The sequence below is a fragment of the Stigmatopora argus genome, chromosome 3 (assembly GCF_051989625.1).
Source record: "Stigmatopora argus isolate UIUO_Sarg chromosome 3, RoL_Sarg_1.0, whole genome shotgun sequence".
NCBI lineage: Eukaryota > Metazoa > Chordata > Actinopteri > Syngnathiformes > Syngnathidae > Stigmatopora > Stigmatopora argus.
In genome coordinates, this window is record NC_135389.1 from 2,839,700 (window position 1) to 2,865,726 (window position 26,027).

Genomic DNA, 26,027 nt, shown 5'->3' on the forward strand with positions numbered 1-26,027 from the left:
AGTAATCGAGATAAACCTGATGCTTCAGTAGTTTTCCTCAATGACTTCCAACGATTTCTTATGTATCAGCAGAAGGTATGCAATTTTAAATTGTACATTTCGTTCAGCAGATACTTTGTCTTTTCTCTTATCATATTTAATGTTTAATTTCCACAAAAAACATTTATTTCTCCTGCTTTTATAATTCATGGAAGACACAATCATCTAAAATCGTTTTGTTAAGTAGCAGACATGAACAGAATATGTGATTGAGAACTGGAAATGTGATGCAAAAGAAACTTTTTAAGAAAATCTACGGTCCGTCAATAGCAAGTATCTGGATTCTTGGTTCTTAGGCAATTTTTCCCAAAAAAGAGGCAACTCCTGGCAACAGAATCCCAATTTGCCTTGCCAGATTTATGGTAGGGAAGGAGACTGAGGTAGTATACAAACACAATAGATTTCAACTAAACATTTCCCGCCATGGTTCAGCACACATTTGGTCCTGGCCCCACAGAGGGTGTTCCATACTCGCACACAAGCTCAGCCCATTTTGAAGAATTAGGAAAGGAGAACCATCTATTGCACATCCTTTCCTCTATTATCAGGTTTATCAAGGGCTGTGTAGAAGAGAGTTCATCAAAAAGTCGAACCTCAAGTTAAGGAGAAGCATTTTGCTTTTCAGCCTGGCCCTGGGACAACACAAGTTCTACACAGGGTCCTGGCCTATGCAAGGGAGTTCATACATAGTTTACATAGAGCATGCTTTGTTTTGCATTAAAAGGCCATTTGATCTTGTCCCTTGTGGAATTATGTGGGGGGAGTCCTCGAGTATGGGCTATCAGATACCTAATACAAGATGCTTGGTCCCTGTGCAACCTTGTTTCGGTATTAGCTCCACCTAGCTGTGGGTATTACATGGAATTTTCTGGTAAAGACCGGGCTACACCATGGTAGGTTTTCGTCACTACAGATATTTGTGGGCCAATTCCAATCCATCCCTTTACCCCTTGACTTATCGATAAAACCAAAGGAAAGCGCTGTTTGGTTTTGAGTTTGTTTGTGTTTAGTTCAATCATTCATTCATTTTCCGAACCGCTTACCCCCACCAGGGTCATGGTGATAAAGTGGATAAAGCGGTTCAGAAAATGAATGAAAAAATATCTATGAATAAAACATCTTCATAAATACATTAGAATATGCACAAATCCGACTTAAATGTTACCTAATTTTACAAATCTGTCCTCACTTCTCATTCTCGTTCAAATGACTTTTCTGCTGAACGTGTCACTTGAGAGTCAAGTTTCCATTTATATGCAATATTTTTCCATGATTTTGCTTTGATTTATTTAATAAGGGATAGAACATTTAATGAACATATTTATATTAATGTTAATGAACATATATATGTAAGATTGTAGCTGAGGGCTAATTTCCATTTATAGTCCATTGTGTAGGTTGAAGACAAACGATTACATACTAGACACACGCACGCACAAAACCACACACACAGCCGATTTAGACAGTTCTCACCTGATTTCGCCGCTTGTTCTTCTATTTGCACAGTAAAGTAAAAAGGAATGTATTAAGAAATGTTAAAATGTAATTTTAAAAAAAGATAGAGAGGCTGTAAAACATGAAAAACATAAGAGCGGACAGAGCTACTGCCACTGGCTGCTGCATGAACGGCGCCATCATGAGGAAAGAGGAGAAAAAAAGTGGATTTTATTTTGTGCGCGCTATATGATTGCTGCTGCGTGGAGAAGACGAGAGTAGTGCGCAATTGCTTAGAGGGAACATTGCTCCCATTTATTCCTCATTGTCTTGTTAGCCCCCTTTCTGTCTATAAAAAGCCTCAGTTGTTGTTTAGTGCATGTCGGATCGTCATTAATGTTACGTCACGTCATAGTCCACATGAACAGTTTCTTCAGGATCCCCCATCTAATCTTTGTTTCTAGTTTCTGACTTGATTTTAATAACTTGTCTTTCCTCTGGTGCTTTTGCTTGTGCTTAGTTTTTGGTACCTTGCTATTAACTAGTTGGAGTTATCCACCACCCTGCGTTTCCCTGCACTTGACCCCATCCTATGTTCTGCATCTACATCAGGGGTCTCGAACTCAATTTACCTGGGGGCCGCTAGAGGCCGAGTCTGGGTGAGACTGGGCCGCATCAGGATTTCCACAAGAAAAGCACTGATAAAACATTCCAACGTTATCAAATATCTTTATTTTTTAACAAAAAATAATGAATTAAATAAATTAACTTAAAGATGAATAAAAAATAAATCAATCAGTAATACAAAACCAAATAATACTAATGAGCATACAGTAGATATACACTGGCTGGCTAAGTAGAGAAAATGAATTATTTTTATTCCGTTTCAAATGTCTGTATTAACAGCTCTTTAACCTTTGACTTTCTGAACTTGAATGGAACATTGAACATGAAATATTCTGAACACGGCTTCTCTTGCCTACTCCTTGCTGCTAGAGACCTGGCAGCGCTTCTTCTCACATAGTCACATTTGGCTTGAGGGAGGAAGCAGTGGAGACCCTCAGTAGAGCTTGAAGATGCTCATCAGTAAGTCTGGACCTGTACTTGGACTTATTGAAGTTCAAGGTGGAGAAGAGCTTCTCACACAAGTATGTGCTCCCAAAAAGGCACATGGTCCGCTTGAACCTACGTTCAGGGAAGCTGGGGGTCAACTCTCTCAAAAATTGCCCAAGCTTGTCTGCTTCTCCACTCACCTCCCTGAACTTGGCTTTGAGTGCAGAGTTGCACTGCAGGTCAATGAGCTCCATTTGAAGCTCAGGAGGGGCATCTTGCACATCAAAGGAGAAGGGGTCCGCAAAAATTTGAAATGTGGCTTTGTGTGTCTTGAAGTCTGCAAATCTGTGATCAAATTCCTCCTGTAGCTTCGAAATGGCCTCAACATACTTCTCACCACTGAATGGTGTGCCTGCATCCACGAGAGCCTTGCATGCTGGGAAATGGCAAAGGTTTGTCTGAGAGAGCTGGGCTTTCCATAACACAAGTTTAGGGCAGAATGCTCTCACGTTGTCATAGGCAGCACTGACAAGTTGCCCCTGGCCTTGTAGCTTCTTGTTCAGTACATTAATCTCATGTGTGATATCAACAAGAAAAGCTAAGTCCATGAGCCATTTGGGATCACTTAGCACAGGATCAATCAACTCACAAACGGCGTAGCTAGCTTTGACTGCTGCATTACTGTCTTTGGTAGCCTTCTTGAAGAAATCCTGTTGCCTCAGAAGACGTGTTTTAAGACTGGCAACCTGGTTGGCTCTCTCATCTCCCTGGTATTTTTCGTACTCCTCAGCATGTCTCGTAGTACAATTACGTTTCAAATTGTATTCCTTGTGCACCGCAACTTTTTCAGTGTAAATGGGACACGTCGGGGTGCCCCTGTGTTCAACAAAGAAATATTGCACTCCCCACTTTTCTTGAAACTGTCTGTGCTCATCACCGACCTTTCTCTTCACGGCAGGCTTTGAAAGAGACATCTCTGGGGCTCTGTAATATGTTTTTCCACTTGGAATGAGTCTCGGGTTGATCTTTCACATTCAGTCGCGCGGGTTTGTGGCGCATGTGCACTTTCGCTCTCCGTTTCAATCGCGGAGATGGCTACAGACACTGACACAGGCTGGATCACGGATCATAGCGCCTCATTCAGTTCTATGCTGAGAGCAGCGGAGGAGTGTGCGCGCCGAGCGGAGTGATCGGCCTCACGGCTTCTCCTCCGCCCAGCTGATTGGAGGAATGAATGAGTGAGTGAGCGAGGCACTGGACAGCCCGGCCGATGTCCCGCCCTCCAGAGCCGTATACCTCACCGTGATTGGTTCATTCAGCTCCGAACCAAAGTTCCCTCTAATTTTTTGTTGGTCTGAGCAGAAAGACAACCTCCCTGAGCGCACTGAGTACCAGTGTGAGCGACATCATCGGTACTCGGATGATTCGCCTAAAGACGTTTCGCCGACGGACGTTTGACAGACGGGCAGGTCGCCGAATGGACCTTCCACCGAACGTTCATTCGGCCGAACGGAGGTTTCGCCGAAACGGGATTCGAACGCTCGCCCCGCCGGATCGTGTGTGTACAAGTTTTTCAACCTCGGCCCGCGGGCCATATACGGCCCGTTAGGATTTTTAATCCGGCCCGCCGCCGGTGTTGTCCAAATTATAGTAAAAATCAATGTTCGTCTACCATCAATGTCAGCCCGGGAATAAGCACTCTTGGGCGGGCATGGCAGTCCGGGAATAAGCACTCTTGGGCAGGCAGATGTAGCAGAACCGAGCCGTAAAATGACAGCAATCGGGTCAAATCCATCCTAAAACAGCATTTAATGATTAAATACAAATACTGGATGATATCGCGATGGAGGCAAAAAAACGTCTATAGACGTCCATTCGCCAAACGGCTCAAAATGCTCTCAAATTCGGTCAAATCCAGCTGAAACCAGCGTTTAATGATTAAATACAAATACTAGTATTTGTATTTAATCATTAAACTAACAAATACTAGTACGACCTGTCCGTCTGTCAAACGTCCGTCGGCGAAACGTCTTTAGGCGAATCATCCGGTCACGACATCATCATTGCTCGCTATGGGCACACCAGTATCACACCTGCCACAAGCAGGTGCATGTCAATGTTCCCTCTAATTTTTCATGTAAAACATGCTGTAAAACACGAAAAACATGAGTGGACAGAGCTACTGCCACTGGCTGCCACTTAAACGGCGCCATCATGGGGAAAGGGGTAAAAAAAAAAAATTAAAAAAAAAAAAAATTAAAAAAAAAAAAAAATCGATTTTTTTTTTTTACTGCGTGCCATATGATTGCTACTGCGCAGAGAAGACGAGAGTAGTGGCCAATTGCGCACGCGTGCAGCTTAGAGGGAACATTGCTCCGAACACAAGTGTCATTAATATCAATTTTGCGGGCCGCACGAACATTAATCTTTCATATTAAGACGGGGGCCGCAAATTATCGTCCCGAGGGCCGCAGTTGGCCCGCGGGCCGCAAGTTTGAGACCCCTGATCTACATGCTGGCCATGAGGTGCTAAGATGAACCCTAAAAAATGAGACATAGAAGTGCGAGCACTAGGTTTGAAGGATGCCATATGACAGTTGACCGCAGTTGACTGAAGAAAACATGTTGTAGACAAGGAAGAAAGCACATACTGTGATCCTTCAGCACTTTGCGGCTTCAACATTTGCAGCTTCAGTACATCGCATTTTTTTAAATGCAAACTGACCAGAAAAATGTCAACTGCCTTTTCTTTCATTTTTTTCGGATTACATTTTGCATTACACACAGAAACTACGCCGAGCCTATTACCAGCTTTGTTTGGATTTTGAATCGCCATTTAAAATGCCTCCTAAGTCTCCTGCATCATCTATGGCAACATAAATGAATCTACCCTGCGTTACATCAAGAAAGAAGAAGCGAACATTCGGAAGACACCCTTTTTCAAGGACACCAAGCGAGTGGTAACCACAAGGAATAATATCATTGTTAAGATGGAGAATGCTCTATCGGTCTGAATCTCGGACTGTAGGGAGATTGCTCTGGACACCGACATGATTAGAACCAAAGCCAAAATCTTTTAGCTCGGGATGAAGGAAATGAAGATGAACCTCAGCCTCGTTCCAGTGTTGCGAGTGAGCCCAGTGGTTTTATTGCAAGCAAGGGCTGGTTTGGTACCCGGACAGTTCGTCGACAGACACTTCGTCGCCGGACGCTTCGTCCCCGGACGGTTCGTCGCCGGACACTTCGTCGCCAGACAGTTCGCCTAACCTTAACCACTAACCTTAACCACTAACCTTAACCACTATTAAAGAAGACAAAGGAAATTCACATATTCAATATTAAAGAAAATAAAACAGCAAAAACTCGCTCGACAACACAAACAGCTGAATCTCGGACTGTAGGGAGATTGCTCTGGACACCGACATGATTAGAACCAAAGCCAAAATCTTTTAGCTCGGGATGAAGGGAATGAAGATGAACCTCAGCCTCGTTCCAGTGTGCATTTGGGCGTGTGCAAGTATTAAATGTGCTTGTTTGTGTCCGTAAATGTCCGTCGACGAAATGTCCGGTCATGGCTGGTTTGAAAAGTTTAAGAAGAGGTATGGTCTACAAAGTTTTTTCGTTGTATGAGGCAGCCTCCTTGGCAGACTAAGAGGGTGTGGAACAGAATGTCAAGGAAGAGTTCACTCACATAATTGAAGAGAATGATTGTTTATCTTCATCAGCAAGTTTTTAACATAGATCAGACTGGCCTTTTTTGGAAGAGGGTGCATTCCTGGACATTCTTATTCAAAGATGAACTGAAAGTACGGATCATCATGTGTGGGATTGCTGCTGGCTTCATGGTAAAGCCAGCCTTAATCTATAAGTTCAACCGTCCTCATGATTTAAAAAAACAAGAACAAAGCCTTGGTGCCTGTTTATAGATGGGCACCAGAAAAGCCTGGGTCACGAAAGCCCTCACAAAGGACTGGTTCTTAAACTGGTTAATCCCGAACGTAAAACTGTACCTTGCTGGAATGGGGCTGCCCTTCAAGGTCTGGACTTTGCCAGAGGACTTGGAATGAAACTCCCATTAACCTGTTTTTTTTAATTTATATCAAGTGGAGAGGAACTATGTTCATTTTGAGTACAGACCCTCCCCTACTTACAAACGAGTTAGGTTCCGAGCGATTGTTCATAAGTTGAATTTGTTCGTAAATTGCTCAGTGCTATATTTTGTATTATAATTTATGTTTAAGGCCTATATAAGTATATTGAAGGTTTATATAAGTGCATTTGTATGTTTAATGCTTGTAAAAGTAACACACATTGGTTTGTAGTGAAAAAAAATAATGATAAAATGGAGAGAATACATACAGTACTGTATACATACATTAGAGAGAGAGAGAGATTTACTAGAAACTGGCCGAAAGAAGCTAGCTAATGACGATTGCAGTTTTCTTTTTTTGATCATAAATGATGCGGTAGCACTGTATGGCATCATTCAATTGATTTGCAAACTTTGTGCAACGTTCAATATTTGGGTCCTGCTGCTCGATCTTTATGTTTATAAATGGTACTGACGGTCGAACGATTCAAGTTGTATTCCCGTGCAACGCGCATCAAGCTTCGTTATTATTGCCACTCATTTCAAATGAAATGGCTTGCCTCTTCCTTGCACCTCCCCCAATAGAAGCCAACGATGGCCATGAGCAGTTTCACTAAGCCGACGTGTGAGTGTATAAGAGTTTGTATGTACATGTGTTGTCCCTTTAAGAAACTACGTCCGTCAGGGTCTTAGCAAGTTCTCCAACAAAAAACAATAAAAGTCCGGGAAATTTGGAGCTTTTCTTTAGCCTAATAATTAGTAGGGCATTAAGTATAACTAAATAGTAATTCGCAGTTTGTATTTAGGGAATTTGAGCAACGATTTAAATGGTAATTATCACTTACCTTCAGGGCGACCAAAAGACTGGTGACCAAAAGACTGGTGACCAAAAGATCGGCGACCAAAAGATCGGCGACCAATCGACCGTGTACCATTTGTGTCCCACTTCCACACTGGAAGAACTTGCTAAGACCCTGACGCACGTAGCTTCTTAAAAGGGACAACACATGTACATACAAACTCTTATACACTCACACGTCGGCTTAGTGAAACTGCTCATGGCCATTGTTGGCTTTTATTGATGCGTAGACCATGTTGTTTTACCTTGTTTTGTCGCCGGTCTTTTGGTCGCCGGTCTTTTGATCGCCCGTTGTCGCGGTCGGGGCGACCAAAAGACCACGACCAAAAGACCGGCGACCAAAAGACCGGCGACCAAAAGACCGGCGACCAAAAGACCGGCGACCAAAAGACCGGCGACCAAAAGACTGGCGACCAAAAGACCGGCGACCAATCGACCGCACACGGGACACAATGACTTGGACTTACACCCATGGAGCCGGTTGGGCTCACCACTTGTGCCCCTGATCGAAACAAGAGTTGTGTTCTATTTTTGGACTTCTGCACTCATTGCAGATCTTAACTAAAGAACACCATGTTCAGGCAAACTGTCAATATGTCCACCTGGGACCGGGACACTCTAGGCGTTTTGATTCGACGATTGATTTTGTAGACTTGTCATCGGACTTGCAGCCGCTTATCCTGGACACTTGAGTAAAGAGAGGGGTAGACCTGTTTAACTATCACCACCTGGTTATGAGTTGGCTCCTAAGGTGGGGAAGATGCCTGTCTGGCACAGCAGACCCGGATATTTTGTCGGGGTCTGGCACAGCCAGCAGGCCCAGATATTTTGTCGGGGTCTGGCACAGCAGACCCGGATATTTTGTCGGGGTCTGGCACAGCAGACCCGGATATTTTGTAGGGGTCTGGCACAGCAGACCCGGGTATTTTGTCGGGGTCTGGCACAGCAGACCCGGGTATTTTGTCGGGGTCTGGCACAGCAGACCCGGGTATTTTGTCGGGGTCTGGCACAGCAGACCCGGGTATTTTGTCGGGGTCTGGCACAGCAGACCCGGGTATTTTGTCGGGGTCTGGCACAGCAGACCCGGGTATTTTGTCGGGGTCTGGCACAGCAGACCCGGGTATTTTGTCGGGGTCTGGCACAGCAGACCCGGGTATTTTGTCGGGGTCTGGCACAGCAGACCCGGGTATTTTGTCGGGGTCTGGCACAGCAGACCCGGGTATTTTGTCGGGGTCTGGCACAGCAGACCCGGATATTTTGTCAGGGTCTGCTGGGAACGTTTGTCAGAGTCCCCTGTCAAAAGTACTTTTAACATCTCTGGCATATTTTTTTCCCATGGGTTAGTTATTGAGGTAAGATCTTGAGCCCGAACCCAACCTGACCTGACCCAAAATTCGGGTCCGGTCGGGCCCAAAGTGTCAATCATTACTTCGGATTCGGGTCGGGCCGAGCTTCTCTCTCGCTGAAAAAAATTGTATGCTTAAACCATGTGTGGTATCTCTCGCTGTCTTAAAGTAAATAAATAAATTAATGCTTTTAAAATGTATATTAATGTAATTGCAATTGGAGGCGGAGCCGCAGAGCCCGAGAAAGCTGTGCGCACGTCACGTGAATGCCGCGCCAGTACCGGTTAGAGTGAATTTAGGAAAAAGCTTCAAATTGATTGTTGAATATGTTATAGAAAATTGCGTTGGCTTGGCTTAATGTAATTCTTAGGTTCACCAATAGGCATTCGCAAATGCACGCACAAATAAAGAGAAAAGACAATCTTCTGGATTTTTTTCTTGCAAGGAGAAATCGAACCGTTCAGGTCTAGTCCCCGGTTCGTTCTGGCGTCACTCGCTTCTTTTCCTTGTTTATTAACTTCAAGAACCCTAGTTACAATGGACGTCTCAACTCTCAAGGGAGGGGTGGGAAACAGAAGTGAGATGTCAAATAGTCCAAACAAATTAAGGTCATGTGCAGCCAAAGGATCTTCTCCACATTCCAGCAGTCCAAGTGGATTTCGCTTCCCTTTTGTTTAGTCTAATTAAGGAGCAAAGCATTTACTTCGTTGCAAGCAGGCATTTTAGATGTAGTAAGCGAAGCACTTTCTTCATTGAAAGCAAATATATAATAATGTAAGACTAATAACCCTAACAGTAGTCAATGTGGCACTTTGCTCTCATACGAGAGCAAAAAGACTGGCACCTCGACGCTGAGCAGGCAACGCGTCTGCTTGTTTGTTGTTGCGTCTATCGACTCAGCGAGTGGTGCGACTTGGCGCTGAACGTCTCCAAAACCAACCATGGAACTCATCCTGGACTTCAGACAGAACAAGCGCACTTCACTCTGCTGACTACTTATTTATTGATTTATTTGTCCGTCTGCTGTTATTTGTGCACTATGTGGTGAAAGCATTATACTTGTATAATGACAATAAAAGCATTCAATTCAATTCAATTCATTTAAACAATTGAACTCGTCAAACATCTATATTATCATATAAAAGATGTAAATGTTTATACAGTTTTGTTTAACTTAGATTTCATTACAAAAGACAGGCTTTAATCATAAATCACTACTCCTCCCGACTCGAGTCCTCACAAAAACATGAAATTTCGGGTTTGCTTTGGGCTCGGGCCTGCAAATCAAGTTAATTCCTCGGGTTCGGTCTGGTCGGGTTTTTAGACCCGCGGGTCGGGTTGGATTTTTTTCGGCCCTATCTTACCTCTAGTAAGTTAGTTCCATGCCTATAAGGCTGTGGCACCCGCCTGCAGCTGCGTCCGTAATGTGGTCGGTGCCTGTTATGGTGGCAATCCTAGAATAGTAATAAGAGTGAGGGATGCCGTCAAGCTGAAGGAGGAGTCGAATCGGGCTTTATTGGCTTGGGGGTTTTCGGAGACAGCTGATGGGTACTGACTGGCCAAGAGGCTGGGGTGTCTAAACGTGGTCACTGAGGCAAAACCCCCGACTTGGTAGGAGTTCAGTGAGGTCATCGAGAATGACTTTCGGACGATTTCAAAGAATTTCTAGTCCACCATTCTGCATCTCGCGAGGGGAAAGCCGTGCAGCACCAACACTGTGTATAGTAGGAATAGGGCGATGCTAACCTCAACTCGGGATATAGTTAGATAGCTTGCAGAATACTTTGAAAACCTCAACTCCACCGACACATCTTCTCATGGGGAAGCAGAAAAAGGGGACTCTGGGGTTTAAGTCATTGAGGTCGTTAGAAAACTCCTCGAAGACAAAGCCACAGGAGTGGATGAGATCCACCTGGAGTTTCTAAAGGCTCTGGATAATGTGGGTTTGTCTTGGTTGGCATGTATCTGTAACATCTCGTAGACATCATGGACAGGGTTCAGAACTGGGGATCAGCTCCATAGCTTGAGCAGGGTCACCGGAGGCTCATGTGTTTTGTGGACTTGGAAAAGGTGTTCAACTGTCTCCCCCGGGTGAGTCCTGTGATGCCTGGTCTGGAAGTATGAGGAGTACCATAACCCCTGATGCGATGGGTCCAGTCCCTGTATGCACAGGTCACTCTGTTTAACATAGCCATGGCTCCCCTATGCCACCAATTCTTATCATAACCTTTATGGATAGAATATCTAGGCGCTTCTGAGGCTTTAAGGGGGTCATGTTCAGTGGCCTCAGTATTGCAACGCTGTATTTAGTGGATGATGTAGTTCTGTTGGCTTCATCAGTTCACAACCAAGAGGGAAGCAGTCGGAATAAGAATTAGCACCTGAAACCATGGTGGCCTGTCCTCTTAGGGTCAAGATTGAGATTCTTCCTCAAGTGGAAGCACTTTAGTAACTCCGGGTCCTGTTTACAAGTGAGGGAAGGATGGAGCGGGGAATCAACAAGCGGATTGGTGTGACGTCTGCAGTGATGCAGACTCTGCATATGTCCGTCCTGGTCAGAGACCTGAGACAAAAGGTACCGTATTTTCACAACTATTCGGCGCATCGTATTTTAAGCCGCAGTGTCAGTAACGAGTGCTATTTCTGTATTTTAGACACACAAAGCATGCACCGTCTCATTAGACGCATATATATTATATATGGATGAACATCGAAACGCAATAGCACTGGCTACCGGAAGCAGCCTATTTCCGGGTTCCGGTGCGCAGTGACTGCTGGGAAAAATAGTTCTTGCACGCTACACCCACACGCTAAAAACATGTTTTAAAAAGGCAACGGAAGCAAAACTGAGTTCGGTTGTACTTTATTTAGACATTTTACAACTCACTCACGTCATCATCACCCACAAATCCCTCAAAGTCCTCATTTTCTGAGTCCGAATTAAACAATTGCCCAAACGAGCCTTCCAAAAAGCTGGGTCCCCTCTCTTCGTTCTCAGAGTCACCGTCATTTCCATCAATCTATTCACAAATCGTAGCGTAAGAAGCCCGGCGCTGCCTGCCACTTTTCGTGAAGCCAGGCATGGCATATATACGTATATTATTTATGGATGATTATCAAAGCGTAATAGCGCTGTCTACGAAAGCAGCCACAGACGCTATTTCCGGTGCGCAGTGCCTGCTGGGATAAATAGTCCTTTTGTCAATACACCCAGGTTGATGGCTGTGATAACTTTGCACTAATAATATCTGTATATATATGTAGTATATTTACTACAACGGCGAACACATTAATTTGGTGCTACATGTACCAAATGCACGCTACACCCGCACGCTAAAAACACGTTTTTAACAAGGCAACAGAAGCAAGACTGAGTTCGGTTGTACTTTATTTAGCCATTTTACAATGTACTCACGTCATCTTCACCCACAAAACCATCAAAGTCCTCATTATCTGTGTCCAAATTGAACATTTGTCCATCGAAAACGCTGAGTTTAATACATTCGTCCAGGCGGCCACAATAAGGTGATGAATGGGATTTTGACGTCATGTACTCATTTGAATGACGCCATTATAAGTTGCTGGATATTAATAACAACTAAAACATAAATAAAATTAATAAAATAATAATAAAAAAAATAAATGAAACATGGCACATATCACATAACTTCACACTTCTTCACACAGTCGAGGACACTATGCGTTGCCGCGGCACACTGCTAGAGAGATGCGCTGTAACAGCCATTGACACTCGCGTGGCTCATTTGAAACAGCCACGAGCCGGGAACCCACCTCTAACAGAAACTTCAAAGTGGAGTCCCCACATACAGCTGAAGTTTTCGTAGGCTATGGGCCACAATTAATTCCCAAATGGTAGCTAGCTAGTAGCTAGCGTAACTATTCCAAGGCTGTCTTCCATGCTTCGCAGCTGTGTTGATGGCGATCGCCAGGCCACAATTCGTTCACAAATAGTAGCTAGCGTAACTAGTATTCCAAGACTGTCTTCCATGCTTCGCAGCTGTGTTGATGGCGATCGCCAGGCCACAATTCGTTCACAAATAGTAGCTAGCTAGTGTTGATGCCGATTGGCAGGGCACAATCCGTGTGTGGGTGTATTGACAAAAAAAAACTACGTATCCCAGCAGTCACTGCGCAGAACTTTATCTAAGGGGAAAATAGTAGAGTCGGGGGCTGCTTGCCATAGTTGTCCTATCGACGGATTTATTTTATTTTATCATGATAACAATTTTAGTATTGGTCCATCTATAAAGCGCACTGGATTATAAGGCGCCCTGTCTATTTTGGAGAAAATTTCAGACTTATGTGCGCCTAATAGTTGTGAAAATACGGTAGATCACTTTATTTACTGGTCAATTTATGTCCTGACCCTCTCTTATGGTCACAAGTTTTGGGTAGTGGACAAAAAAACAACAACGTGGACACGAGTGGCTGAAATGAGTTTCCCCCCAGGTTGTTCTAGCTTTCCTTTAAAGAAGTTAGAACATTAGTCATAAGCAATGATTCCTGTACTGGGACACAATAGCATACTAGTGGATTTAATGTAGCGTATTATGAAGTCGGGGCAGCTCGGCAGATTAGAGGTTATGCCTCACAGTTCTGGGGTTGAGGGTTCAATCCCAGGAGGGCCCTCACTGTGTGGAGTTTGCATGTTCTCCCTGGGCTTTCATGGCTTTTCTCCGGGTACATCCCACATTCCAAAAACATACAGGGTAGGCTGGTGGAACACTCTAAATTGTCCCGAGGTACGAGTGTGCGTATGAATGGTTGTCTGTGTCCTTGTGCCGCGCGATTGGTTGGCCACTGATTCAGGGTGTCCCCTGCCTGGTGCCTTAAGTGAGCTGGGATAGGCTCCAACACCCCCGTGACCCTGAGGTCAGAAAATGAATGAATGTATGAAGTCGCATGGTGAGAATAACCTTGCTGGACATCGATTATTTTATTATGCCAATTCGTATTATCAAGCTACTAGATATATGTAATTTCATCTCCATGGATTAGACCGCACAACAACAAGATTCAGTGCCAAAGCAAAATGAACAGAGAATGCAATTCCGCTATATACAAAATACAGTTGTACCTCTACTTACGAAATTAATTGGTTCCAGAACTTTTTTCGTAACTTGAAAATTTTGTAAGTAGCAGGACTTAAGAAGTAAATTCTCAAATTCGTTCCATGGCCCTCATACAACTCCCAACTAAACCGTTTATAATTGGTTCACATGTCCCAATTTTGTATGAAGGATGTGAAAAACACAAAAATGAGGGAAAATTATGAGGACATTATTTATTAGTGTTTTAAAATGAATAACAAGCATACTAAATCCATCCACGTTGAAACGCAGAGGAACAATAGGAAGCTAACGGTACACAACAGAGAGAGTACAAACACGAGCACACATCTGATAAACGCAACATTAAGAATTCAAACAGCAACGCTAACAACATTAATCAACAATAAACATTAACGTTTTATGATTTCATTGGAATTTAAGTTTTCACTCATTTTATTAGTCACTACTCTTTCTTACCTGTTTGGATTTAAGTTGCCCCTCTGCAGTGCTGGTTGACGGACGTTTTCCAAAAAAAAATCTATCCAAAGACAATTCCCCTTTAATAATGTTTCTATAATGCAACAGACAAATGTTGTCAAAGTGGGTGATAGCACGACTCGTAAACACGATATTTTTTCTACAAAGATAGGAAGTTCGTGAAATTTCTCCAACATTTCTTTGATTTTTGCTGTTGCAATGTTTGCTGCTTCCTCCTCATCCTCCAGTATTGCCGATTCTTCCATTAACTCTAGAGAGTTCGCTTTTATGCCACTCGACCAACTGCTCGTTGTCCTCCTCCCTGACCAATTCTTTTCATTCGCACTGGTAATTTTCTTGGGAAGCATGAGGATAAAAACAGCTGCTTTATCCGCACTTGGAAAAACTCAAACAAAAAACACCGTCAGAACTTTGCGACGACGAACGGCGGTCAAAAGTACATGAGATAATCTTGAAACATGGATAATGCAGAGCTGCCAACCTTCGTCAACCCCATTTCAGGAGTACCCTTGTCCCATTTACGGAGTATATCCGGAGTGAATGTGATTCATGTAAAATGTATATAAAATATAAAAAAATAAGCATAGGACAATTTAAATCAAACTGTTATTATCATGTTTTTACATTAATTGAAATATTGTGTTTTTGCAAACTATTGAAAAAGTACAGCATAATGAAAATACGTTTATCTTTGTGTTTTGGTCCTACATGCGTAATTCCAACATGTGTCACGCTGAAATCGCACTTGCATGTTGTGCAGTGTGCAAATGTCAGTCCTTTTTGAGACGACTTTTGAGAAAAATCAAAGCGGAATTTTGTTTGATTGAATAATCACAAATGTACAATCGTTTCCTTTCTGTGTTCCGAAAGGGAGGCTGTTGTTTGCACGTAGAAAAATTCAAAAAGGAAGTAACAGAAGCACAACCAGGAAATCTGCCCATAGCGCTATACCTAGTGTTCACCGAGTCTCTGGGTGCAATAATAGCATACACATTACACAGGTATAAAGGTTTATATTTTAACAATCGACCGCAAGACCTTCGATCAGCCGTAACTATTATGATGTGCTGACATGGTAAACGCTATGGTCAGAACATGTACCTACGGTAAGATGGTGGCGCCCCGAGTGAGCAATAGCAGACACAAGTAAGTGTACTCGCGTCTGGCCAGCCTGAGGACGTTTAACTACAGTAAGATGGCCATGCCCAGAGCGAGCAGTGACGGAACGGGAGTTTTTTCACATTTTATGCAAGATAAGTTTTTTTCCCTTGAATTATATTCATAGACGTCAAAATACCTTTTGTTTAACGTTTTATGTGTTTATCTTTTCTCTATTTTGAAATAAATGACCGTATCGGGCGCATGACATCATCGCGTCATCAACTTACAGTTTCGTAAATGTCGTGTTTTTATGCGCAAATAAGCTGTACCCTGGATTCAGTCATCATTTTTTGTCCAACAAAAGCGGCTTATATGCGAGTAAATACGGTAATTTCGTAAGTAGAGATACGACTGTATTGTGTTTTTGGTTTCATCAAATCTGGACTTACCAATGTGGTTTCCAGCCAAGTTTTAATGTTGTAACCAGAGTAAGCGCTTTCAGGTCACAGACCATGGTGTTTTGTCAAAATAGGGTTGCGAATGAGAACCATTCTCCAAACAGAGGAGTTAAGTATCTTGACTTGTTTTCGACCAAGAGAAGAGTCGAGTGTGAGGTCAACATACACAGCATTAATGTAGTCTCTCATTAAGACTGAACTCTGCTGAATAACATATGAAATGGAATGCAGTATGTGTTTTGCTTTCTATTCCTAAAGGAGTCTTGGGCTAGCGATCTCAATAAAGTTAGAGAGTTGATGACCACGTTCATTGATGACACAATGAGAAAAACCAATGACCCGGAGTTCACTGTCAGCGAGGTATTAACTTTAATACAGCTAATACGGTTTCATTTATTTTTAAAATGCCCTTTACTGATATGCAAGTTATATGAAGTCTTGCATGTGACCTTTCTTAATGTTTTTCCTAGTTTCTCAGCTTCCTCTTCTCCAAGGAGAATTCTGTGTGGGATGATAAATTATCAGAGATCAACAACCAAGACATGAACAACCCTATGTCTCATTACTGGATCAATTCATCACACAACACGTCAGTATGTCACTCTCCTAATTCAATCAAAAAAAGAGACTGTGGAGTTTTCATTTTTGTACAGTGGTACCTCGAGATACGAGCTTAATGCGTTCTGGGACTGAGCTCGTATGTCGATTTTCTCGTAACTCAAACGAACGTTTGCCATAGAAATGAACTAAAAAAGAATTAATTCGTTCCAACCCTCTGAAAAAACACCAAAAACAGGAAATTGGATTGGAAAAACATTTTTATTTGTTCTAATTCGCCGTCTATTAATAAAGTAACAAATAACTAGTGGTTTAATAGAACTAAAATGTGTTTAATAGTACAGACGCTCCCCTACTTACGAACGAGTTAGGTTCCGAGCGATTGTTCATAAGTTGAATTTGTTCGTAAGTTGCTCAGTGCTATATTTTGTATTATAATTTATGTTTAAGGCCTATATAAGTATATTGAAGGTTTATATAAGTGCATTTGTATGTTTAGGGCTTGTATAAGTTTACACACATTGGTTTGTACTGAAAAAAAACATTTACTAAAATGGAGAGAATACATACAGTACTGTATACATACATTAGAGAGAGAGATTTACTAGAAACTGGCCGAAAGAAGCTATCTAATGACGATTGCAGTTTTCTTTTTTCATCATAAATGATGCGGTAGCACTGAATGGCATCATTCAATTGATTTGCAAACTTTGTGCAACGTTCAATATTTGGGTCCTGCTGCTCGATCTTTATGTTTATAAATGGTACTGACGGTCGAACGATTCAAGTTGTATGCAACGCTCACCACTTTCTCACGCGCATCAAGCTTCGTTATTATTGCCACTCATTTCTAATGAAATGGCTTACCTCTTCCTTGCACCTCCCTCAATAGAAGCCTTTCGCTTTTCACCAATCATATTGAATAATGGATGCACGAGATATTTAATGATAAAAATGAAAAAGGTTCTTTGCGCACTGGACATACGTTCACGTACTTCCGCACTGCAACGAACTGGGCAGAGGAAGGTGGATGCCGGGTGAGCTGAGCTCTCACAGCGCCAGGCGTCGGTATTAGCGGCGGAAAGAAGCACTACTCGGAAAAAGGTGCGCAATACAAAATCGAACTTACAAACATTTTTCGACATAAACGCAATTTGCAGACATGTTCGTATGTACCGTTGTTCGTAACTCGAATGTTCGTAAGTAGGGGAGCGTCTGTATACTAAAATTAGACGGATTTTGCGGAAGGGAGAGAGCGACTGGGAGGGTGGACTTTTTACATGCCAACGCGCTCTTAACATAAACAAATTTAAATGAACTTGTATTACGAAGCAGTTACACTCAAAAATAAGTTTAATCTAACCTTTCTAATTTTGTTTTAAATGTTGATACCTTTCTTCGCCCGGGTTGGCTCTATTTGCCCCGCCTCCACCCTGACTTTCAGATGCAACCTATCGAGGGTTGTTTGCTTTTGTATTCCCTTCAAAATATTCCGAAAATGATGCACACAAATGTCCTCACAATAGGATAATGCACGACCACTTGCCAACGAGAATTAGTATATACGCCATTCGCACTGACTAACAGGGAAAAAACTGCAACGCTCCGCCCAGTGCTCGTAGAGACATTACACGAGGGAGTTGCGACCAGAGAGACATTACACGAGGGAGTTGCGACCAGAGAGACATTACACGAGGGAGTTGCGGGGAGAGAGACAGTGCCCATGATGTTCTTATGAGCAGCCTCTCGCGTCCATTGACTGCTCGTATATCAAAATTTGTCTTGTATCTCAAGATAAATATTTGCTCAAAATTTTACTCGTATCTCAAATTGCTCTTATTTTGGGGCACTCGTATGTAAAGGTACCCCTGTACAGTGTATTTTTACAGCTCAGGCTGCCAGGCAAGTTTTACAATTTATTTCAGTTTTACACTTCTCAAATATAATTCTCAAAAATATATTGAATTTGTTTAGACAGCGGCTGAGTGGTTAGAGCGTTGGCCTCACAGTTCTGAGGTTAGTCATCACTGTGTGTAGTTTGCATGTTGTCCCCGAGCTTGCATGGGATTTTTCTGTGTACTCCAGTTTCCTCCCACATCCCAAAAACATGCAGTGTAGGTAGGCTGGTCGAATACTCTAATTTGCCCCTGGGTATGAGTTTGAGCGTGAATGATTGTTCTTCTTGTGCCCTGCGATTGACTGGCCACCGTTACAAGGTGTCCCTCGCTTGGTGCCCGTATTCAGCTGGGATATGCTCCAGAACCCTGTGAGGATAAGTGGTTAAGAAAAAGAATGAATGTTTAGAGATAAACATGCTGGCCTTGTCGAGCTTATTGGTAAATTACCGTATTTACTCGTATATAAGCCGAACGTGCGTATAAGCCGCACCCTGAAAATTCCCTTGAAAATTTTTGAATTTTACAATTTATCGCGTATAAGCCACCCCCCTGATTCCCATTTTCACCTCCATATTCATGGTTTTAATAGGGAGTACGAATGTGTTACTTCGAAAGGAAAATCTTATGAAAAATCATCACAAATGGTATTTCTGAGATACTCTATGAATCAAAAGCACATTATTAGGGTCAATATCATAATGAAGTTAATATGCCTGTCTTTGAAAATGCAAAATATCAAATTATTCAATTTGAAAAAAGAAATAAGATGAGAACCTAATGCTTTTTAATAACAGATATTACAATTTTCTTACCAGAAGTTTAAGATGTTGTGGCAGCCATATTGCTTCTAATGTCAAAATAGCTCAATTCTTTCTATGGTTCATATTACTCGAAAACTTTCCAACAAGAAATACAACGAAAAAAAATCAAAGTGGAATTTTGTTTTATTTCAAAATCAAGGCTAATTGCGTCTGGCCAGTCAGAGCACCTTTAACTAGGTTTAGACGTCAGCGCGCTATGTAAGATGGCTGCCCGGGACCTAGGTAAGATGGCTGTGCCCAGAGCGAGCAGTGATGGGAACGTGAGTTTTTTCACGTTTTATGCAAGATACGTACGTTTTTCCTTGAATTTCATTGATGGACGTCAAAATTAATTTTGTTTAGCGTTTTGTCTGTTTATCTTTTCTCTATTTTGAAATAAATGACCGTGTCGGCCTTCGCTTGCGTCATGACGTCACTGAGCACGCAACAGCGCCATTTTGTCGTGACGTCATAGTGTCACGGCGCAGTCAACTTGCAGGTTTTTTGCATGTCATGTTTTATGCGCATATAAGCCGTACCCTCGATTCAGTCATCATTTTTTTGCCCGACAGAAGTGGCTTATATGCGATAAATACGGTATGTGAATCATCGTTCTTACTGAAAATAATGTCCCATCTCAGTATGTGAATCTTTGAATTTAATACTTGGTTTAACCTCCTCAACCAAATGTGTCAACTAATAAAGCAATTATACTTGGCAAATTTGGGGAGAGTACCCAAAATGATCAAGTCAAAGATTCACTAATATAAAAATAAATAAATAAATCTGGGGAAAAAAAGTTTTATAATTTATTTCCTTGTTTCAGTTGTAGCGTTCGTTTCCTTATTTTTGTTTTTTAGGTCCGGGCATTTTTTCCCCGTGTTTGTATTTTAGTTTCAAGGCAGTTTTTGTTTTTTTTTAGCTACCTGACAGGTGATCAACTTCGTAGCGAGTCCTCCACGGAGGCTTATGTACGGTGTCTGCGCCTAGGATGTCGCTGTGTTGAAAGTCAGTATATTCAATACTTTGACTTTGACTCTTCCATATAAAAGTTACACTACAAATGTGATATGTTTTTGTGTTAAATACAGTGGATTGCTGGGAAGGACCTGGAGAGCCAATCATTTATCATGGTTGGACTAGGACTACCAAAATCAAGTTTGAAGACGTGGTTAAAGTCATCAATCAGCATGCTTTTGTATCCTCGGAGTAAGTGTGACATAAATTTTATTTATTCATTTTCTCAACCGCTTTATCCTCACAAGGGCTGCAGGGGGTCCTGAAGCCAATCGCAGGGCACGAGGAGACACAACCATTAATGCTCACATTCATATCTAGGGCCAATTTAGTGTTCAACCAGCCTACCATGCATGTTTTTTGGAATGAAGGAGAAAACCAGAGTAACTGGAGAAAACAACTCATTCGCCGGGCCGCCACATAAATGTTACTTTTTCAGTACGATCTTGAAGCTTTTGCCTTAATAATACAGTCCTTGCAGGTCCCTGTCCGAATTAATTAATATTATTTGTTATCCTCTTTCATGTCCCTTAATCGGGTTTGCAAGATAAAATGCCTTGAAAATGCACCAAATTGAATTGAATTGCATTGAATACGTTATTGTATGAGATTTAAAAATTCACCATGAAGTGCACAAATAACAACAACAAACAGACAAATAAATAATAAATAAATACATAGTCAACATAATGTTGGAGTAATCATTATTATAAATGTGTTTGAAGTTTTATTAGGGGGATCATGTGCAAATTTATAATATAGGGGGGAATGTTGGAGTAATCATTATTATAAATGTGTTTGCAATGAATATAAAGCCTTATAATATACATGCTTACTATATTAATCAATATATTTGCTTATTAGGAATAGTAATGCTCATCCTAAATGTGTAACTATATTAAACAATATATATATATATATATATATATATATATATATATATATACATATATATGTGTTGATCGCTTTTATGTTAGAGTTAGAATTAATATGTGCTTTCAACGAAGACAAACGCTTACTCCAAGGTCGCTCTCCAGGACAGCTGGCTCCAGCTAGAGATACAAGTTCGCAATGACTTAACAATACACTGAGTCCTTGCTCCGAGGACTGATTACTGGAAGATACGCCTCAACCCTTTCCCCAGATACAGGTTCGCAATGAAGATCTGTGAAGGACGCTTAAATTGTTGTTGATTCAGCGGATGGCTATCGCTAGGTTTGACGCTAGGTTTGCTTGATTATGGAATTGTTTTGTTTCTTGCTTACGCAATTGGATCGAATCGATAACCTTGTAATTGTTTTGATTTGAGGCCTTAAATGGGCAGGACATAATGCCGCTCGACAGAATAATCTTGACCGGACGAGCGGGTGGATGTATTCTCTTCTTGCAAGAATTAAATGGTGATGTGACTACAGATGCCTTTTTTATTCAAAGCTGAATTTGGAAATACCTAAAGATAAACCTAACATTGGATAAACCTAACACATAATAAGTACCGTATTTTCTCGCAATTAAGCCGCCTCCGCGTATAATCCGCACCCTTAAAATTGCCTTAAAATCGTTGAATTTTGTAATTTCTTGCATATATGACGTCACCTGATTCACAATTTTCACCTCCATATTCATGGTTTTAATAGGGAGTACAAATGTTTTACTTTGAAGGGAAAATCTTAAGAAAAATAATCGCACATGGTATTTCTGAGATACTGCTGGATTGCACACTATTTGGGTAAATATCATGAGGAAGTTAATATGCCTGTCTTTCTAAATGCAAAATATCAAATTATTCAATTCGAAAAAAGAAATAAGTCTATCTTGATGAGAATCTGATGCTTTTTAATGACAGAATTACAATTTTCTTACCAGAAGGTTAAGATGTGGCAGCCATATTGCTTCTAATATTGAAATATCTATTCTTTCGATTGTTCATATTACTGCAATAGTTTTCACTTTCGAACAAGAAATTAAACCAAAAAAATCAAAGTGAAATTTCGTTTTATTTATAATAACAAATGTACAATCATGCAGCTAAACCTTCAAAATCTTTTCTTTCTGTGTTCCGAAAGGGTGTTGCCTGCACGTATACAAATTCAATCCAGGAAGTATGTCCGTAGCGGTCTACTTTTCACCAAGTCTCTAGGTGCAATAATAGCATGAGATAAACATTACCCAGGTATCAAGGCTGATATTTTAATGATCGACCACAAGACCTTTGATCAGCCTTAACAACTATTGGGATGAGCTGACATGGTGAACACTACGAACACATCTATCAAGGCTACTCGCGTCTGGCCAGTCAGAGCACGTTTAACTACGGTAAGATGGCGAGCATTGGCAGGCGCAAGTGAGTTTTTTTTCACGTTTTATGCAAGATATTGTTTTTTTTCCTTGAATTTCATTCATGGGCATCAAAAATACATTTTGTTTAGCATTTTATCTGTCGATCTTTTCTCTCTTTTGAAATAAATGACCGCACTGCGGTACTCGGATGATTCGCCGAAAGACGTTTCGTCGACGGACGTTTGACAGACGGACAGGTCACCGAATGGACGTTTGGCCGAACGGAGGTTTCGCCGAAACGGGATTCGCGCGCTCGCCCCGCCCCGGATCGTGTGTGTACAAGTTTTTCAACCTCGGCCCGCGGGCCCGTTATGATTTTTAATCCGGCCTCAACGGCGGCGTTGTCCAAATTATAGTAAAAATCAATGATTCATTTCCCTTTGGCGCTCATCACTCTCAATTTATTAGTCTACCGTCAATGGCAGCCCGGGAATAAGCACTCTTGGGCGGGCATGGCAGCCCGGGAATAAGCACTCTTGGGCGGGCATGGCAGCCCGGGAATAAGCACTCTTGGGCGGGCATGGCAGCCCGGGAATAAGCACTCTTGGGCGGGCATGGCAGCCCGGGAATAAGCACTCTTGGGCGGGCAGATGTAGCAGAACCGAGCCATAAAATGACAGCAATCGGGTCAAATCCATCCTAAAACAGAATCTAATGATCAAATACAAATACTGGAGCTCTTTGGACACTAGAACCGAGCCCAGGGAAGTGTATTCCTCGGTAAAATGTCGCGATGGAGGCAAAAAACGTCCATATACGTCCATTCGCCAAACGGCTCAAAATGCTCTCAAATTCGGTCAAATCCAGCCGAAAACAGCGTTTAATGATTAAATACAAATACTGGGGATTTTTAGACATCAGAACCGGGCCCAGGGTGGTGCACTTTACAGCGTTACCTGACCCAATTGCAATGAATGAATAAATTTGTAACGAAAATACCCCTGCTTTGAATCGGCAGAACTCTTCCATCCGGTGAACAAATTTATTCATTGCTCACCGTTCTTGTTATCGTTTTGACACCACGGGGTGAGATCTTGCATGGAGCCCAGATCCCAGATCGAGAGAGAATGCCAGTGGTCTTGTATGTCTTCCATTTTCTAATAATTGCTCCCACAGTTGATTTTTTTTTATACCATTTTACCTATTGCAGATTCAGTCTTCCCAGCCGGGTGCACATCTACAATTTTGTCTCTGGTGTCCTTTGACAGCTCTTTGGTCTTGGCCATAGTGGAGTTTGGAGTGTGAGAGACTGAGGTTGTGGACAGGTGTCTTTTATACCATTAATGAGTTAAAACAAATGCTATTAATACAGGTAACGAGTGGAGACCTCATTAGACCTCGTTAGAAGAAAGACCTCTTTGACAGCCAGAAATCTTGCTTGTTTGTAGATGAGCAAATACTTATTTTCCACTTTAATTTTGAAATAAATTCTTTAAAAATCAAACAATGTGATTATCTGTTTTTTTCCACATTCTGTTTCTCATGGTTGAGGTTTACCCATGTTGACAATTGCAGGCCTCTCTAATCTTTTCAAGTAGGAGAACTTGCACAATTGGTGGTTGACTAAATACTTATTTCCCCCACTGTAAGTAGGGACGTGTACAAATAACAACAACAAACAAACAGATAAATAATCAATAAAGAATATAAATAACTAATCAATAAATAAGTAGTAGTCAACATGAATAATTGGTCACTTAAATATGTAGTGGGCGGCCCATTGCGCGAGTGGTTAGCGCGTTGGCCTCACAGATCTGGGGTCCTGGGTTCAAGTCCAGGTTGGTCCACCTGTGTGGTGTTTGCATGTTCTCCCCGGGCTTGCGTAGGTTTCCTCCGGGTACTCCGGTTTCCTCCGGGTACTCCGGTTTCCTCCCACATTCCAAAAACATGCATGGTAGGCTGATTCAGCACTCTAAAATGCCCTTAGGTATGGGTGTGAGTGTGCATGGTTGTCCGTCTCCTTGTGCCCTGCGATCGGCTGGCCACCGGTTCTGTCCCCCGCCTCTGGCACGGAGACAACTGAGATTGGCTCCAGCACCCCCCGCGACCCTAATGAGGATAAAGCGGTTCAGAAAATGAGATGAGATGAGATAAATAAGTAGGTACAAAGTGACTAAAGTGGTTAGCAGTAAGTCTTGATTAGGTCCTCGATGCAGAACTAAAGTTGAGTGTGGTGATGGGTCTTGGGAAGGGATAGGGAAGAAACTGTCCTTGAGTCTGTTTGTCTTGGCTGTTAAGGACTTGTAGCACCTGCCAGAGGGCAACAGGTTGAAGAGGTGGAAGCCGGGATGTTTATTGTCTTTTATGACGCTCGTTGCCCTTTCTAGGCACCGGGATTCGTAGATGGTGAACAGGAGATGTAGGGGGCAGTTGATGATCTTTGGGCTGTGTTGATAACCCTCTGCAGTTTGGGGTTCGGTTGCTCTTTCCTGAGTACTCTAAGGAAATATAGCCTCTGTATGCCTTCTTTACGAGTACTGTGATGCTTTCTCCACAGGTGACGTGCGCGATGCGAAATTCACTTGCAACTAAACAAGAAATGGCAAGACCAAGTGCATCTCGCTTATCACTTCTTTGTCGCCGAGTGCCAACCATTCCAGCACCGAAAAAGAAGCGAGGCCCTGATTTACGCGATTTTTCACCACCATTTTCCATCTGTCTTCCGCTTGCGAGTTTAAGCGTGGATTCTGACATTTTATGAACTTTTTATATACTTAGGGAAAAATCCCCGATGTAGTGAAGCCGCGAAGGTTGAAGTCACAAAGTGGTGGAGGATCACAGTATGTACACAGTGGTACCTCGACTTACAAAATGACTTGCAGAAGTGCTTGCACAAGTTTTTTAAGTAGAGGCATATTTTACATTGAATTATCATAATTCATTCCATGATTAATACTAACCCTTAAATGGTTTAATCATGAAAAATGTATCCCTAATTTGTATGAAATATGCAAATGTATTTATGTATGCAAAAAGAACGTTAATATAAGAAAAATATTTATTAAGCCATTTAGGTGAATGACCAATGCAGAGACATTTTCAAATCAGGTGGAATTGCGAGTGGCAGCAGAGTAAACACAGTGAAATCAACAAAGAAGTCGCCAGATTTCTCTGTTTTTTAGTACTTTATTTTGGAATTTGAAGAACACAACACGACAACTGTCCGCCGTAGCCGACGCCACAACAACACCCAAACAAAAACAAAATCAAAATCATTTCATCCTGCTTTTCCGTATGTCTCATTCTTGCGGTGCATTCAAGAACAGCTAGCAAATACAACCTCAACATTCAAACCTAATTGATTTTAATACCTAAAGACACACGTAAACACACAAGTTAACAACTTCAAATTTTGTAAGGCACACCCAGAAAAACTCAAAAAACAACTCTGTGACGAATTTGGGCGATCATTTTTTTCAAGTTAAGAGAAAAATCAGTAAAGCTTTTCTCGTCATTCAAAATAC

General features: G+C 41.9%; 1 protein-coding gene across 7 annotated transcripts in view; it reads left to right on the forward strand.

Moving 5' to 3' along the window:
- plcg2 (phospholipase C, gamma 2) overlaps positions 1-26,027 on the forward strand; it is a 94,798-nt gene that overhangs the window by 21,243 nt on the left and 47,528 nt on the right. For 6 of the 7 annotated variants that reach the window (XM_077596527.1, XM_077596523.1, XM_077596521.1 and 3 more), the window contains 5 exons: positions 3-75; positions 16,209-16,310; positions 16,421-16,539; positions 20,129-20,214; positions 20,298-20,415. In XM_077596527.1, the coding sequence (XP_077452653.1) occupies positions 3-75; positions 16,209-16,310; positions 16,421-16,539; positions 20,129-20,214; positions 20,298-20,415 (498 nt within the window). The remainder of the gene's footprint in view (positions 1-2; positions 76-16,208; positions 16,311-16,420; positions 16,540-20,128; positions 20,215-20,297; positions 20,416-26,027) is intronic. The other variant, XM_077596525.1, reaches the window with a different exon arrangement.